The 15,643-nt window shown below is 37.2% G+C and overlaps 2 protein-coding genes across 6 annotated transcripts in view; one reads left to right on the top strand and one right to left on the bottom strand.

The window, feature by feature from the left end:
- Positions 1-2,683: 2,683 nt before the first annotated feature.
- Positions 2,684-11,127, bottom strand: GAR1 (GAR1 ribonucleoprotein). Of its 5 annotated transcripts, none has more exons than XM_072938725.1 (7): positions 11,037-11,127; positions 10,182-10,388; positions 8,553-8,707; positions 8,023-8,082; positions 5,040-5,178; positions 3,366-3,428; positions 2,684-2,999 (listed from the first exon to the last, which is right to left on the bottom strand). In XM_072938725.1, the coding sequence occupies exons 2-7, from the start codon at positions 10,378-10,380 to the stop codon at positions 2,986-2,988; spliced, it is 630 nt and encodes a 209-aa protein (XP_072794826.1). In that variant the 5' UTR covers positions 10,381-10,388; positions 11,037-11,127; the 3' UTR covers positions 2,684-2,985. The 5 variants fall into 5 exon arrangements, with proteins under 5 accessions (XP_072794826.1, XP_031546724.1, XP_072794808.1 ...); XM_031690864.1 differs by lacking the exon at positions 11,037-11,127 and adding an exon at positions 10,723-11,010 and having other exon boundaries at positions 10,182-10,392; XM_072938707.1 differs by lacking the exon at positions 11,037-11,127 and adding an exon at positions 10,723-11,009.
- CFI (complement factor I) overlaps positions 11,094-15,643 on the top strand; it is a 52,163-nt gene continuing 47,613 nt past the window's right edge. The window contains exon 1 of the mRNA XM_072938689.1: positions 11,094-11,263. The gene's annotated coding sequence lies outside the window, so the exon portion shown is untranslated. The remainder of the gene's footprint in view (positions 11,264-15,643) is intronic.

Below are 15,643 nucleotides of genomic sequence, written 5' to 3' on the forward strand. Positions count from 1 at the left end.
GCCAAACCATAAATTCCAGGTCAATAAACCTAAATCTAAGTAATAGCTATGTATTTCAAAGCATGGATACAGCATGATCTACTTCACAATCCACCTCAGTTAATTTATCCTACACTTTGATATGCATAACTTTCTGGTAATAATCACAGCATATACCTATTGAAGTATCTAGATTCAGTCATCCACCTTGTTAGGTACAGGGCTATTCAAATATTCTGGATTATCTTGTTATAACTCAAAAAGTGGGTTACGTAAGTGAGTGACAATCTGATATGGACATTTACTGTTAGAATAAGATATCCCTACCACCTTTTCCCTTCATGTTCGTTATGTCATGTAATATTATAGAAATCTGATCCTTTTCAATAGGGAATTTCTTAAAAATCAGTAATTTAGAGAAATGCTAGATGTGCCATAGTTAACAGTGTAAGCACATCACAGAACCACTAGAGGGCTGTATTTACCCACTTAATTTAATTTTATACATTTTTAGAATGGCATAGCAGGAAGAGACGCAAGATAATCTTTTAGCCTCAGTTCTCTCAGCTATATACTTGTATACACTGAAGAAGCTGAACCAGGTTGGTTGATCTGTCCCAGATCTTATAGCTACTAGTATTCACATTTTTATAAATGTAAAGTAATTCTGAAGAGCATCTATACCAAGAAAGTGAATCTCATTAGAATTTCAGTATCAAAATATTTTCATATGACCCTAAAGCAATAAACATAATCTAAGAGGAACTCTCCCTTTTAAAAACTGGGTTTTAAGTCTCTCTCTTTTTTTTTTTTGCATTCACTATATAGAATAAAACAAAAATGTTTTGAGTTTGCTCTGGATCATAGCCGCTTCCTTTTCTGTAACAGATTATGCCTAGTTGTAGCACCCACTTAAATTTTCCAGAAATAATTATTTCTATTCATAAGAAATAAAGAAAAATAATTCCAAAGATGGACAGCTTTTTGCTGTAGATAAAAAATTTCACAGATCATGAATGTGGTAGGTGCAAAGTGCTTTTTTATGCTTCCTTCTTGAGTGATACAGAAAAACGATACTGGGATGAGGCTCAAAGCACTAAGAAACACAACTATAAGCTTATCATGTTTACACAGCTTATGATTCTTTTAATTTCATAAACTTCAACTGGCCTAAAGCCAATCCTCCTTTCATAGCTCTTCCCAAATTTTCAGGAATATTAGGAAATATTGCTTGTTGTATTCCACTAAACTTTTTTAATGCTATGGCAACAAGTGCATTTTATTTTGGCATGATGCAAGCATTCAGAAAGTTAACCACTCAAAAGATTTAATATGTGAATAATCATCAAAATGTCTTTTACAATGGAACTCAGTGATACCACAGTACAAATGCATTAATGTTATTTAGGCTCCCTAAACATATGAACTTGATTCAAAATCAAATGCCCCAAAGGAAACCCAGAAAGAACCACTGTAAGGAAGAAAAGGGAAAAATAAGATGTGGAAATAAAAGTTTAAAGATGGCTAATGACTAAAACATATACCTAAAGTAAAAAGTAAAATCTCAAGTGGTTTGTCTACCAACCTGTATATTATTTCCATCATAGCCATTTTACACTTCTTTTAAATGTTTAAAAAAAAAAGCATTGGAACATTGTACTATTATTTGTCCCTGGGACAATACCATTGCCACTCTAGTGCTATGTCTTTTGCAATCCAAGAGTAAAAACTCTGACCCTAACTCTCATTGAAAATTTCAACCCAAGGATTCTAAATCAGCCTCCTTTCCCAAGCTGTAAAAGCACAATTACTTTTTCCTGTGAAAAAATAATTTTCAACATTTGTTCATTATATATACTTTATGGCTCACATATTTATTAATCCTGCTGCAATTCCATTAATCGAAAAGGGTAAGTAAAACTCCAAATACTGACTTAGGCAATACTATATGCTACTCAAACAAGCATCAGGGGTTAACCAAATATTAGGTATAGCATGCTAGAAAATTTAAGAAAAGATATGGTAACAGCATTCTTTCTGAGAATGAACACGTGAAGGGGGGAAATTTAATGGCAGGGAAAATTACCCTATATCACAGTATTCTAACTTGCTTTCATGGCTACGTCTTGAAACTACATTAGCAATGAGGACCAAAACCAATTTCACTTGCTACGTCCCTACCCAGGAATCTGAACATGCAGCAGGGAATCAAATATTTATTTACGGTGAATAACATCTTAAACCCGAGTCCCTTAGAAAAGGTAAAATTAAAACATTCATTAAAGCTTTCAACATTCCAACTATGTTAAGTGAGAGAAATTAAATATTTCTTTAGAAATGTCTTGGACTTTTAGTTCTCAACTTGAATAGAGCTGTTGCAACTTTAATAGAGTCATACTCAATACTGAAATTTTCTAATCAATTATTAATTGTAATTAGAGAAGCTGCTTTACTAACTTTGATTTATGTACTAACACACAAAAGGGAAAATACAATAAAGGGTACTGATGTTCTCAGATGAAAAAGGCAAACATTTTGATAGGGAGTGTTAATTTATAGATAATGTTGAAGTACTGCTCCACTAGCCTATTTTTTTAAAAAGATCAGTTATATATGTAAACAAATCATCTTTTCTATCTTAAGTCTACTGGGTTGTTCCTTTTAACCTCAAAAATAGCTCTGGTTTAATAAACACAGCTTTAAATAACTTAAAGGAATAAGATACTTTATTTTAAAAATTCAAATATACTTCAAATGAAAGAGGTCCCTTTATTAAACACCCACACAGTTCCAAGCATTGTAAAAACATTAAAACACTTATTCATACTCTTTTAGAGCAAAATTGCCTGTTCTGCCGCTCTCGTTTTTGCATGATGTTGACATCTGAGTTCCACTGTCATAAAGTGATCGGTTCTTCAGGACTGGCCCAAGAAACAAGTTTCTGACCCACAGAAGTATATCATGGAGGCAGAAGTCAACTGGTGAAGTCTCTGTCAACTGTTACACTTAATGTCCTCTTCCTGATTAAGAGAAAATGAAATATTAAGGGTACAGAAAAGTAAATTTTTAATAACACTATTACCCAAAAAAGTTTAAAATCAGCATTAGTTCTTGTAAGGTTTATTATCCAACTTACTTTACCAAATTTAACTGTCACTTATATTATACTTTTTTGCTTTTCAAATTAAATATACAGCCAAATAAATCAGAAGTGGGTAAAAAAATTCAAAGGGAAAAGTGATATAAAATGAAGGTATACATTATGCTATAGCAAGGAACACCATGGTGTTCTATATACTTGCTGGCAAATGGAAATAAAAATTAAAAATGGTAGGCAATACCATTTCTAGAAAGTCGGTCATTTAACGATTATTTTTCTCACTCACCTCTGAAACCACCACCCCCTCTTCCTCCTCTGAAACCTCCACCTCTTCCTCCTCTAAAACCACCTAAAAATAAAGGAAACATTAATTAAATAACAGTAGTCTACCATCATCTAATAAGCCTATCAATACAATTCTTGCAATTATAAATAGAGACTCACATATTTTATCTTGCAGAATTTTTTAAAAGATAGTTTTTTTTTTCTATAGTAATTTCCCAATACAGCAGCAGGTTAAAACCCTAGGTAACAATTTTTTAAACAAGTTTTCTGTTTTAATAAGTTAGAAATGCTTGTTACTTTGAAGTTCAATTTAGTCCTATTGTTAAATATATGAGTACCTCAACTTTTGCTTATGGTAAATACTTTTTTTAATTGAAATAAGACTTTTTATCTTAAGAACAAAAGAACAAAAAGTAGCAGATATGAGTGGTTTGGCTCTGGGGATACTACCATAAATATAATGTTTAAGGTTAATTGAGCTGCATACAGACCATCACTGATGCTCACATGCTGATGAGCCTTGAAATTAAGTTTTTAAAGCATTTTTCTATCATCCAACACAGTTGGCTTCCTACTGCAGTCTCCATTTTTACTTATTTTGGAAGCTAACTTTGTAAAGAATGATAAAATAGAAAAAGAAATTATAAAATGAGGAAACAAACATACTTCCAAATTACCGATATAAAAAAAAGGTTTTAAGAAACCAGACTGATAGACTTGTGAAAATTTTTTAAATGGTATACATGAGTTTGAATTCAGAATGGGAATGAGGGCATCTCCATTCATCAAATTCTCAAAGGGATACTCCTCAAAAACATTTAAGAAAGAAATATGTTCGTGTCTCTTAAGAGATTTCCTCCAAGCTATCCAGACCCAAAAAGGTACATTTATGGAATGAAATGACAGCTGAGAGGCAAAAGTGAAAGCAGAATTCTCTCTTTCCTGATTCAGTATCAGAAACTGTCCAACCCTAATTTGCAGCCCCTCTCCTTCACCACTTTGGCTCTGCCCATCATCCTGTCACTCACCCACCACACGAGTCACAGATCTAAGCACACCCAATGCTGCATCCACCCTCATCCCCCACCCTGCTCATCATCCAGCTGCCCATAATGATGAAAATATCCAAACTCTGGCGAAATATATATGTATATGTGTATATATATATATATAAATACTGAAATCAAAGCAGGGAATTTATTGGTAGCAGTCTCTGACATGATATCATAAGATATGAGTTTTTTTTCTGAGCTGCCAATTGTCTGATTAGGACAAATAATAAAGATTATCACCTAACCTCACAAGGTTTTGCTAAATATTAAAAGAATATACTTGGATGTTAAAAGAATAAATGACCAGCTCCTGATATATAATCACCACTCAATGATGTTCTAAAAAACTAAAATTCAGTTAAGATAATCTTGGACTTCATAAAATGCTCATCAAAACATGAATAACCCAGCGAGATGAAATCCCTCAAAATACCTTTTTTCTTTTTCAGTAAGTTACTGAAACTAGGTATCATTACTGTGGCAATCAGCCAAGATTTGAAAACAGCTTCACTAAAAAATTAAACATAAAGGAAGTTTGCCTATATACAGAATTAAATTGTACTACATAAGCTGGCTGAGACTTATTAAATCTCATTAGAAATTTCCCCCCATAGGTAACTTACCACCTCTACCACCTCTGCCACCTCCGCCTCTTCCTCCTCCTCGACCTCCCCTGCCACCGCCTCTTGGAGGTCCCTTCTCACCTGGAGGTCGAGGTAAAAACCTCTGCAATGGCAGCAGCTTATATGGGTCTATATAAAACTGGAAGTATAATAGAAACAATTAGCATGATGAGTTGGGGGGCTGGTACAGTACAATTATCAAGAACCTACATGCTAGACTCAACAGCCTGGGTTCAAATCCCAACTCTACTACTTACTACTGTGAAACCCTAGGCAAGGATTTAATTTCTTTGTGCCTCAGTTTTCTGATCTGTAAGATGAAGATAATAAGGAGCCTACTTCACATAGTCCTTGTGAGGATCAAGAGTAATGTATAAAAATAAAGCACTTAAACTCAGCATACAGTAAACATTACATGAATAAAAATAAAAACCAAGACCAATTCAATCTCATTTCTCTTTAAAAATAGATAATGCCCTCCAAAAATTAACCACATTATCACTAACAGAATTGCCACAAGAAAAATGAAATTACTAAAAATGTAGCATTAAAATTCAAAATGAAGCACTGACATGCTGGGTATTTCAAGACTTTAATAAAAGATCAAATCAGTAACTATTTACTGAACATAAGTAATGGAAGATATGTAAAAATTAACCTCCCCCCTCCGTATTTGGGGTTAAAGAGCATATTCTTCAAGATAATGAAATATAATAGGTGTATTACACAATTTTACACAAAACACACATGCTTCAAATCTGTAATGTATTACTTGTAATAAGATGTTTAAATCCCTCTTTAGTATCACCCTACACTCTTTTGCCCTTCACAAATATATCCCTCAAAAACACTGTCTAGTTCTGCATTGTCCAATATGGCAGCCACTAGCCACAAGTGCCTATTTAGACTTAAATTAACCAACACTTAAAGTTCAGTTTCTGAGTCACACTAGCCACATTTCAGGTACCCAACAGCTACAAATGGCTAGTGGCTACTGCATTGGGCAGGGATTTCCACCATTAAGAAAATTCAACTGGACAGCATCGGTCTAGAAACTAAAATAATAACCTAGGCTGATAAGGAGGGAATGAACAGTAGATCTTAAAATGAGAAAGGAAGAATGTACAATTTCGCATCTACGATAAAAAACACTAAATAACAAATGCTCAAATAGTGATGTGAGAAAAGGCAGGAATCCAGATCAAATTCAAGTGGCTATTACAGACAAATTCTTTTCTCAGGTCACCAAATGAGAAGCCTGGCTCTCGGGACCACCTGCAGCAGTGCAGTTTCCCAGTGGGTACTTCTCAGGGTTTCTACAGCCAGTAGCCATACACTAGCAACCAGGCACTGTCCCCATCTCATCTACTATTCCAACCTGGCTTATGAGCCTACCACTCCATTGGCTCCATGATCTGTTGATCTCCAAGTTGTTAAATCCAATAAATACTTTGCATTTTGCCACTTGAGCACTTCTTGGAAACATTCTGTTCGCTTTACTTTGGTGACATCACTTTTATGAAACTCTCCCCGTTGGCCTCCTCCTTTACTGGCAATTACTGTTCAGTCTCCATTAACAGATATAAATAAATTTAAAGGTGCCCCAAAGCTCTGTTCCCCTCTCTCTCTCTTCCTAGACTATATCATACACTGTCTATCCAACGACAACTTCCCAAATCCATCTCTAATCCAGACTCTTCCTTTGAGTTCCTAACCACTGAATATCTCACAAATGCTTCAAACTCTTTATGCCCAAAACTAAATTCATTATCTTCCCCTAATTTCTTTGTTCTCTAGTGTTGCCCATTTTAGTGAACGGTGATACCATCCACAAGATGTTGAAATCACAGCTGAAAAGATGGTGATACTTTTTACTTCAACTTCAATAGCTAATCAATTATCAAGACCTATCAATTCTACTTTCTGTATCTCTCATAAATTCAACAACTTTTTCTCCATTTCCACTGTTACTACCCTAGTCTTAAATATTTCTTCCAGGACTAAAGCAGCAGTCTCCAACGTGGTCCCTTCACATAGAGTTCTGATTTCTTTCCAAGTGCTCTTTTATTTTTTCAGTGCCCTCTTTTAAATATAAATTTAATCATATATATCCTTATATTTCAAAACAAAATTAAAGTCTAAATTCTTTTCATAACCTGAAAGCCTTAATAATCTAGCCTCTGCCTACCTCTGCAACCATTAATTCACAACATTCTTCACTCCTCCTAAATGTTCTATGTCCAAGCTCTACCTCTGCCTATTTTAGATCCTTGAAGTGTCTTACTATCTGAGACTTGCCTACTTATAATGCACTTCCTCCTCCTCTTTGGCTAGTGCAGTGGTTCCCAAGTGCTAGCCTAAACTTATCAAAATCATCCACTTTTCCTTTTTAAAACTGAATCCTTGTCCCTAGGACCCACTGGGTTTAGGAGTACATCCTAGAAATACATCCTCTAAAAAGCTCCCCCAGGTATTGTGCAACCAGATTTGGGAGTCACTCGTAGTCAACTTGCAGGTCTCAGCTTCAAGCTCACATTCTCAGAAAGCCAATACACTAAACTTTGTCTCACTACTAAAATTGTCATAGCAGCCTATATTTCTCCTTTACAGCATATATCATGTTACTGAAATATCTGTAAAATCATTTAACACCTGACTTCTCCCAGATAATATAAGCTTCATAATGCAAGTTATACTTAGAACACAAGCTTTCCAATGAGTTTTATATAAGCTAAAAAATATACTCTAGCAGTTACAGAATTTGCTAATATGACCAAGGATTACTTTCTGAAAAACTGAATTTGATACATTTCTTTAAAGATTGGTAAGTTCAATGTCTAAAGTACAGAACATCTCAGTTTAAGAGCTTCACTAGTGACATACTGAGGGAGTAACAAGTGCCCTATGTAAAACTGTCCTAGTAACTACCGTAGGTCTTTTGCTTATAAGACCAAGGATCCTACGTATCAAAGGCTTGACTCACCTTCTGTAGTTTTTTAAAGGAAGATGCCTTCATGTTTTCTGACAATTTAACTGAAAAATACTATTAACTCTATTAAGGAATAAGCAATTAAGATTGAAGACGATAACCTTCTGAATTCATGTGCAATTTTAAAAACAACAAGTTTATAATATATGGAAATATTTAGAAAAAGTAAGAAATGAGTTTCCAAGTAGCAATGAAGTTTTCACTTTTGTTTTAAAACTTCCAATTCCACCATATTACAGTGGCATCATCATATCCAAAGCAAAGTACGTCAACCCTGTGACACTTATCCAAATGGCAATCATTTCTAAAACCTTCCAAAAAGGAAGTCGCACGTATACGGCCTACCTTCTCAATATATGCGGAAACACATTCTTCTCTCTTGATTTTCCCTTATGGTCGAATGTTACCAATACTCTGTCCAATTTAATGAAGAAACAATTTTAGTTTAATCAATACATGGCTCCAGAAAAGGCAAATAATAACCTTTCAATGAGATGGCTACATCTTCCAGTTAAAAAGGATACAAAATCTCTAAGTTGTCCAAATATTTCATCCACTTTTCCAATCTGTTCTTTATTTTCTAAATAAACTGGAGCATTGAAATAAGGCACCTTATTTTCATCTGTGGTACATTTACAAACTATGTCATCTTCACAGGGGTGCAGGAACTCTCCCAATACTGAAAGAGGACAAGAAAATGTTACAATATAAAACAATTTCAAGTGATACTGACCAACCTCTTCTGAAGCTTTCTCCTTGGCTACCTGCGACTTCATCGTATCTGTTCTCCTCTGAGGCAAAAAAAGCCTTCCTGAGTTGGTCCACTACATACTAGCTATGTGACCTGGGGTAAGGTTCTTGCCTTCCCTCTGCTTCAGTGTCCTCATCTTTAATGTAGGGGTAGTAACAGTACCGACACCTAACATCTAGTATTGTGAGGATTACGTGCAATGATAAATGTCAAGTGCTTAGAAAGTACCTGGCACATTGAGAACTCAACCTATAGTAAGTTATTTTATTATAATAACTATTAGTATGTGATTAAACTATGCTTCATTCTACTGTCTCTTCTTCCATCTCTTCATCCCTAAGTCAGTCTCTGTTGATCTCCTGTCTTTTTTCCCCCACTTCATAACTTCCCAGCACCACCTCTTCATCAATGACTTCAGTCTTTTCCAAGGAAGTCTAGAACCTCAAAATACTACCTTTATATCTAACTTATGGTTAACCTAAACAAAACTACTCATCATATTCCTACAAAACCAACTATCCATGCCTATCACCCCAGCTCAAAACCTAGACCCTTTTATTCTTAGTATTAACCAAGTTGTCCTGACTTTGTCTCCATTAAATATCTCTCCCGTCTAACACTTCTTTTCTTTCCTCATTTCCACCATGCTCTCAAAGTGTCATGCACGGACTGTTATAGGCTAGGCTTGTAGGCTAGGATCTTTGACTCAAGCTGCTGACCTCTTCAAAGCATCTTGCATACCAATCCCACCTACTCTTTACATTAGACTCTGTTCATCCTTTTTCCTCTTTGATGTAGGCTTCTACTGTCAAATCTGTCTAACTTTCCATGACTTTCATCCTTCCTCATTGATAATTATTCCAAAACTGCTCTAATTAGGCCCTTTTCTTGACTTTTCCGCTGTAGTTTCCCTTCCAAGCAATTTTTTTTCCTCATTTCTCTTACTGCAATTGAAAGCATGGGCTTTGGAGTCAGAAAACATGACTTAGTACCTCAAATATATCATTTAAGATCACTTATCACTTGACCCTAGCGAAGAAACTTAGCTCTCAATTACAGTTTTCTTATCTGCGAAATAGGGACAATAGGAGTAAGCGCATATTATCTATTTAATGTCTTCCTTTCAATCCAAGTTCAATCTCCACCATGCATTCTAAGTGTCTTTCAGCTTTCTTGAACTGCACCTTACATACTACAGCACAGCTATTATAAGTCATTTTACAGACCCTCCGTAGACTTGACTCCCCAACCAAGCAGCAACCTCCGTATGACAGAGAGCTGCTAGACCTACCTTTCAGCAACTGACTTCCAGTCAAACAAAAACTCACAACCTCGGTTCCTCGACCCCGCTCCACCTCCCCCCCCCGCCCCCCAAGTAGGCCAAGCTTTGAAACCGACATACAAACTACTTGTTCTGGAGGTCCTTGGTCTTGCCCTTTGTTAAAGCCTCCGCGGCCACCCCCTCGTCCAAATCCTCCTCTGCCGCCGCCGCCGCCTCTGAAATTACCGCCGCCTCCACCTCGGAAGTGGTTGTTGCTGCCGCCGCGACCGAAGCCGCCACCTCGATTAAAGCCTCCACGACCTCCGCCTCGGAAAGACATGCTCGCTCCTACCTGGTGAGAAAAACAGTGCGTGCCTTTCGATCATTGTGGCCTCCTGGGTACAGCGCCGAACCCCTCTGCGCTTCGGTCGGAACACCATAAAAGGGGACATAATAATAATATCAACCCTGCCACCTCACCCACGGCCAGGCCGCCAGTGACGAGCCCGAAGAGTGAGTGTCACCTCCCCATAGCCCTGTGAGCTCGGACCAAGCACTCACTAGCCGCGTCGCCCCCGGTTAGTATCTCCTCCCCCACCAGGCAGCAAGGTCCTCGGTCGCATTCCCTCCCGCCCTCCGCTGGGTTCCGTGTCCAATCTCCCAGCCCTCTCCCGCCACTCACCGGCGCCACGTGCACCTCAGTCCCGGGTACGCACACCCACCCGCCCGGTACTTCCGCCGCACGAGAGCCTCCTCGGCCACCGTACCGGCACAAAGCGGGGGGTGAGGAGGAGGGGACCGACTAAACAGTCGAATAACTGGTTTACAAAACCAGTCGGTCACCGGCAGAACCAGCAACGCTGTCACTTTTCCGAAACAACGTTCAGCGCTGTAGGAGTATCAATAAGATCTAATTTCAACCGCTAACTTACGACAGTTACGTCTACTTGCCTACCGCGAGCAGAGGAAGTGACGTACAACAGCGGCGTCCTTTACCTTAGGGCGCTGCAGGAAGTACCGCCGCGGGGTTGCCGTTGGAGATGGCTGGCGTCAGGGACCGCCTCTCTCCCAGCAGCCCGGCGGGGTCCTGGCAGGAGCGGATTGGCCGTGCGTTCTGGCTTCCCAGGTTGCACTGCGGTCCCGGCGCTCGTCGGTTGGTTGCCAGCTCCTGCAGCTGTTCCGCCCGAAGCTCTGAGGAGTTTTGAGCCGCGCGCTGGCGGGAGGTGGGTCTGGTCGCGTCGGAACTCAGTGGAAGAGCACGTCTGCGTTCTTTCGAGTCGCTTGTTTCTTCCGGATCTTTTGAAGTACGCGCGTTGTGGGCTCTCTTATGCTGTCGATTTGTCCTACGGTTTCACTAAAGGGAAAAAAAAATGCATGCGTGCGTATACTTTTAAAATACTATGTTATCTGACAGAAAGCCGATTATATATTTTTATCTTTCGTACCAGATAGTTTATTCTTTTGTCAAGTACGTTTTGAGCACCGACAGGCTGTACACTGTCGATACTACAAGCCCCCTTCCCCTTATGTCTTTAAGCCTTTAGTATCTGACTTCCGCTAAAACTTCTCTCCCCCAAAAAGCTAGCCATCTCCCATTTATTAAATTTGGTTGGTCTCTTTTCACTCGAATCTTCTGAGACCTTACTTTAGTATTTAACACAGTCAACCGCTTCTTTGAAAGAGGGTGGGGATTGGTACCTTTTTCAGAGGGTTATTTTCATATTGGAAGAACTTCGTAAACCTAACTGCGGAAATACTAGGAATCACAATATGTCGTCTCACTAAAGTATAAGTTTCTTGAGAAAGCACCTAACAGTAATATAGAAAGGAAATTGATCAATGAATTTTTATTCAGATTTGTCAAATGTACTTTAAATTCTATACATCCTACAGAGGAGGAGTTATTCATAGCTACCCTGCTCTGTTTTGTTTTGTTGATGTTCAGTGTTTTATCTCCCTTTGATATCCCACTGTTGTCTCCAACTCAATGTGATGAAACCACTGAATTTTTATGGGGCTTTCGAGATTACATGGTGCCCCTTTATTTTATATGTAAGGAATTGACATTCAGTGAAGCGAATTGACTTCCTCAGCTAGTTAGAAGGACAAACTAGAACCATAGATTCTCACAGCCCACAGTCCTTTTCTGCACCACCACCCACAATCTCATTCCTTCCTCTTTCCAAGTTATTCATCATTCCAATTCCCTGTTTGTCTTCATGGTAGCATCATACTCTTGGTTTCCGAATCTGTGGACTCAAATCTTTGAGCACCCTCCTTCTCTACCATCATTTTCACCATCCCACCCAGCCTTGGTTGCAGTCTCTCTTATTTAAAGATATCAATTTCTATTCATTCATTCTAAAGTAGCTTTCTACTGTCGTTACAAGCCTCCTGTTGTCTCTGCCACACTTTCCTCTGTTATTCCTACCCTGAATCACCCAATATAATCTACAACTCGAAACTCCAGAAATAATTACAGAGAACTACAACATCCTCACATTCTGAGCATCTTTGTTGCCTCAAAATAAATGATTCCGGTCTTAACTTTACTTCCATCTGTACTGCATATGATGACATACTGAACTTACTCAGTTTCCTCATACCAAAGCCATTCTCAGGACCCCAAGTAATTCCCCATTTCCTTTAGCAACAACTCTAAGATAAAATTTCTCCATTGATTAAACTTTCTATATAATTAATTTTATTTCACTCCAGCTGTACAACATTTCTCCACCTCATCAGGCCAGCATCATGATCTTGCTTCTCTTTCTCTGCCATTGTAGAACACTTCCTTCTTGAAAAATCTGTATTTCCCACCCACTAGATCAGCCTTTTTCTGTCTTTTTTACCCTGGAGGAATCATTGAAGTAATTTTTATGTCAGAAAATCCTGCATACAAATTTTATATATATGTGTATCTCCATCCTGTTATGTTAACACGATCAGCAGTTTATAGACATGTAGACATAATAATCCAGTAATAATTGTCTATGCTCTTTTTTTTCAGCTGTGGTAAAATACACATAACATAAAATGTACCACACTATTAATTTTGAAGTGTATAATTCAGTGGTTCACATTGTTGTACAACTCAGTGCTCTTCTGAGTAGAGAATGGTGTTTTTCCATGAATCTGTTTATTTTTGTCCAGTTTATTAGCCTACTCTATGTTGTTTCCCCCTTCTCACAAAGGATATCAATTCTTTTTTTTAAATTGAAGAATAGTTGTTATACAATATTATATAAGTTACAGGTGTACAATATAGTGATTCATAATTTTAAAGGTTATATTCCATTTATAGTTATTATAATAGGATATCAATTCTGATGCAAAATAAGTGGGAGAGGAAACTTCAAATTTTCATTTAATTTAGTAGATTGCAATTTGATTTTAATGAATATTATTCTTTTCCTGTATGTGTATGAAAGTATTACTTTTGAAACTAAAAAAAATGATATTTACCTGTTTAGTATGAAATCTTTGCTTGTCTTTTGCTGTGTATATAGTCAATTCTGAGTTGATCTTGAGACTGGCATACATAGATTTCATTTTCAACTGAAATGAGATGATTTCTGTCACTGTTCTTCATGCTCATTCACTAAGAAAAAGCTTGCTCACACAGGAAGTTGGAATGATAAAATGTTTATTACTTTTGTATGAATGGTAGGTTGCTTTCACAGAAATCCAGCACTTGTAGAAGGGCAAGTCAGTAAATTTCATCTTACATTTATAACCATAATCTCACAAACTCTTCCTGTTCTGCAATTCCACCAGGTGGTTTGGTCTCAACTTGAAATTTGCTCACTCTCAAGTACAAGCAGCAGCAGAAACATTTCAGTGATTTCTATTGCCATATGCTTTTTCCAAAGATTCAGTTTCCATTTAAACCTAAGAATCTTGTCACTTGATATAAATATTTTCTCCAGGCCCTCGTATTCCCACAGTTCACTTTTCAGCTCAAACATCCTGTTAATCAAAATCAATATTAGTTTCTCTCCCTGTGTAACAAATTACCCCAACATTTAGTGGCTTGATACAATAAACATTATGTTGCGTAATCTCTGTAAATCAGAAATTCAGGAGCAGCTTAGCTGGATGGTTCTGGCTCCAGGTCTCATGAGGTTGCAGTCATGATGTTGACAGGGGCTAGAGACAACTGAAAGCACAACTGAGGGTGGAGGATCAATTTCTGAGGTGTGCCTAGCAAGCTAATGCTCTCTGTTGCCAAGGACACTCAGTTCCTTGCCACATGGGCCTCTTAACTGAGTGCTTAAGCATTCTCACGACATGGCAGCTAGCTTCCCCCAGATCCAGTGATCTCTTAAGTCATAAGATTTTATGTATATGGCAGATTTATGTGGTCTTTTGTCCAGGTGTTTACATAGTTTTTTAAATATTCTCAAGTAAACTGGCCTTTGACAAGTTTAATCATTTTTGTAGCATCATCCAGAATTCTTTTCATTTTAGCTCCAAAAGTTTCTAACACCAGCACCTCTCTGGGAGGAGAGCAGTGTGTTGTGAATACATCAGGATTTTCTCTTTCATGAGAGTGAACCCTCTCAGGGAACAATGCTCAGATCATTGACAGGGCACCATCAGTGCAGATGCCCACTCATTTCCTCCAAGATGTACCTTTTGTTTCCAATATGAAGACAAAACAGTAAATGTATCTTGGCCTTTGCTTGTTTGGGGCAGCATTTTATAGCAGAAAAAAATTTTCTTGAATTTCACCACAATTTACATATTGCACAGGTGCTATCCTAATACATTTGTTGTTGAAATCTGTTCATTTATCAATCTGAATAAAAGTTGTTTTTTGGCTTATTATACAAAAATATCTTTAGCATCATGTGATATGTCATCAGTTATATCAATTTATTGAACTTTAAGAGTGAAACTTTTTTAGTTTCTCATATTATGTCTTGTTCTTACATTTTACTCTCTATAAATTTACATACTAGAATTGTGATGTTCTTACCAATTTTGGAACTTTTTCCCCTTTGTTAGTCAAAAGGTTCTGCCACTTAATAACTTCCTTTTCTAAAAGGTGACTTTTTTCTTCATATCTTTTTTTTAACTTTTTTTTATTGATTTATAATCATTTTGCACTGTTGTGTCAAATAAAGGTGACTTTTTTAAAACAGATTTTTTACTCTGGGGTTCCAAAGGCCACTTGAAATTATTTGCTCCTTTACTGTGGGTTTTTGTTTGTTTTTTTTTTTTGTCTTTTCAATTTTGCTGGAGCCATTGCAGCATTTTTAAGTTGTGATTCTTTTTTACTATCAGAATTGCCTAGAATTCTTTTTCATCGTTCACTCAGTCTTCAAAAATCACAGCATTGAACTCTAAGTCGTGTTTGTAAAACAGGTGCTAACAAAGTGTAAAACAAGCAGATTATACAAGGAAATCACAAAAGAAAAATGAAATCTTTATAATACAATTCATTTTTTACGTACAATCTCCATCCATGCATTACGTTTAGTTGATATGTCTCTTAAGTTTCTTTTATTCTGTATCAATTTCCTTTCCCTATTTTTTGTCATGGCACCTATTTGTTTTATCTTATAGAATTTCCCATCTTCTTGGTGGTATTAACCATG

This window comes from Vicugna pacos, chromosome 2 (assembly GCF_048564905.1).
Source record: "Vicugna pacos chromosome 2, VicPac4, whole genome shotgun sequence".
In the NCBI taxonomy this organism is placed as follows: Eukaryota; Metazoa; Chordata; class Mammalia; order Artiodactyla; family Camelidae; genus Vicugna; species Vicugna pacos.

What these genes read in the sequence shown, in the direction of transcription:
- GAR1 (XM_072938725.1), bottom strand. Translation starts at nt 10,380, where the DNA reads ATGTCTTTCCGAGGCGGAGGTCGTGGAGGCTTTAATCGAGGTGGCGGC. An exon ending in ACCTCCAGAACAAGTAGTTT is followed by an intron (nt 8,708 to 10,181) that starts GTATGTCGGTTT and finishes GTCCTCTTTCAG; the next exon opens with TATTGGGAGAGTTCCTGCAC. An exon ending in TGGCAGAGGTGGTAGAGGTG is followed by an intron (nt 3,429 to 5,039) that starts GTAAGTTACCTA and finishes CTTTATTTTTAG; the next exon opens with GTGGTTTTAGAGGAGGAAGA.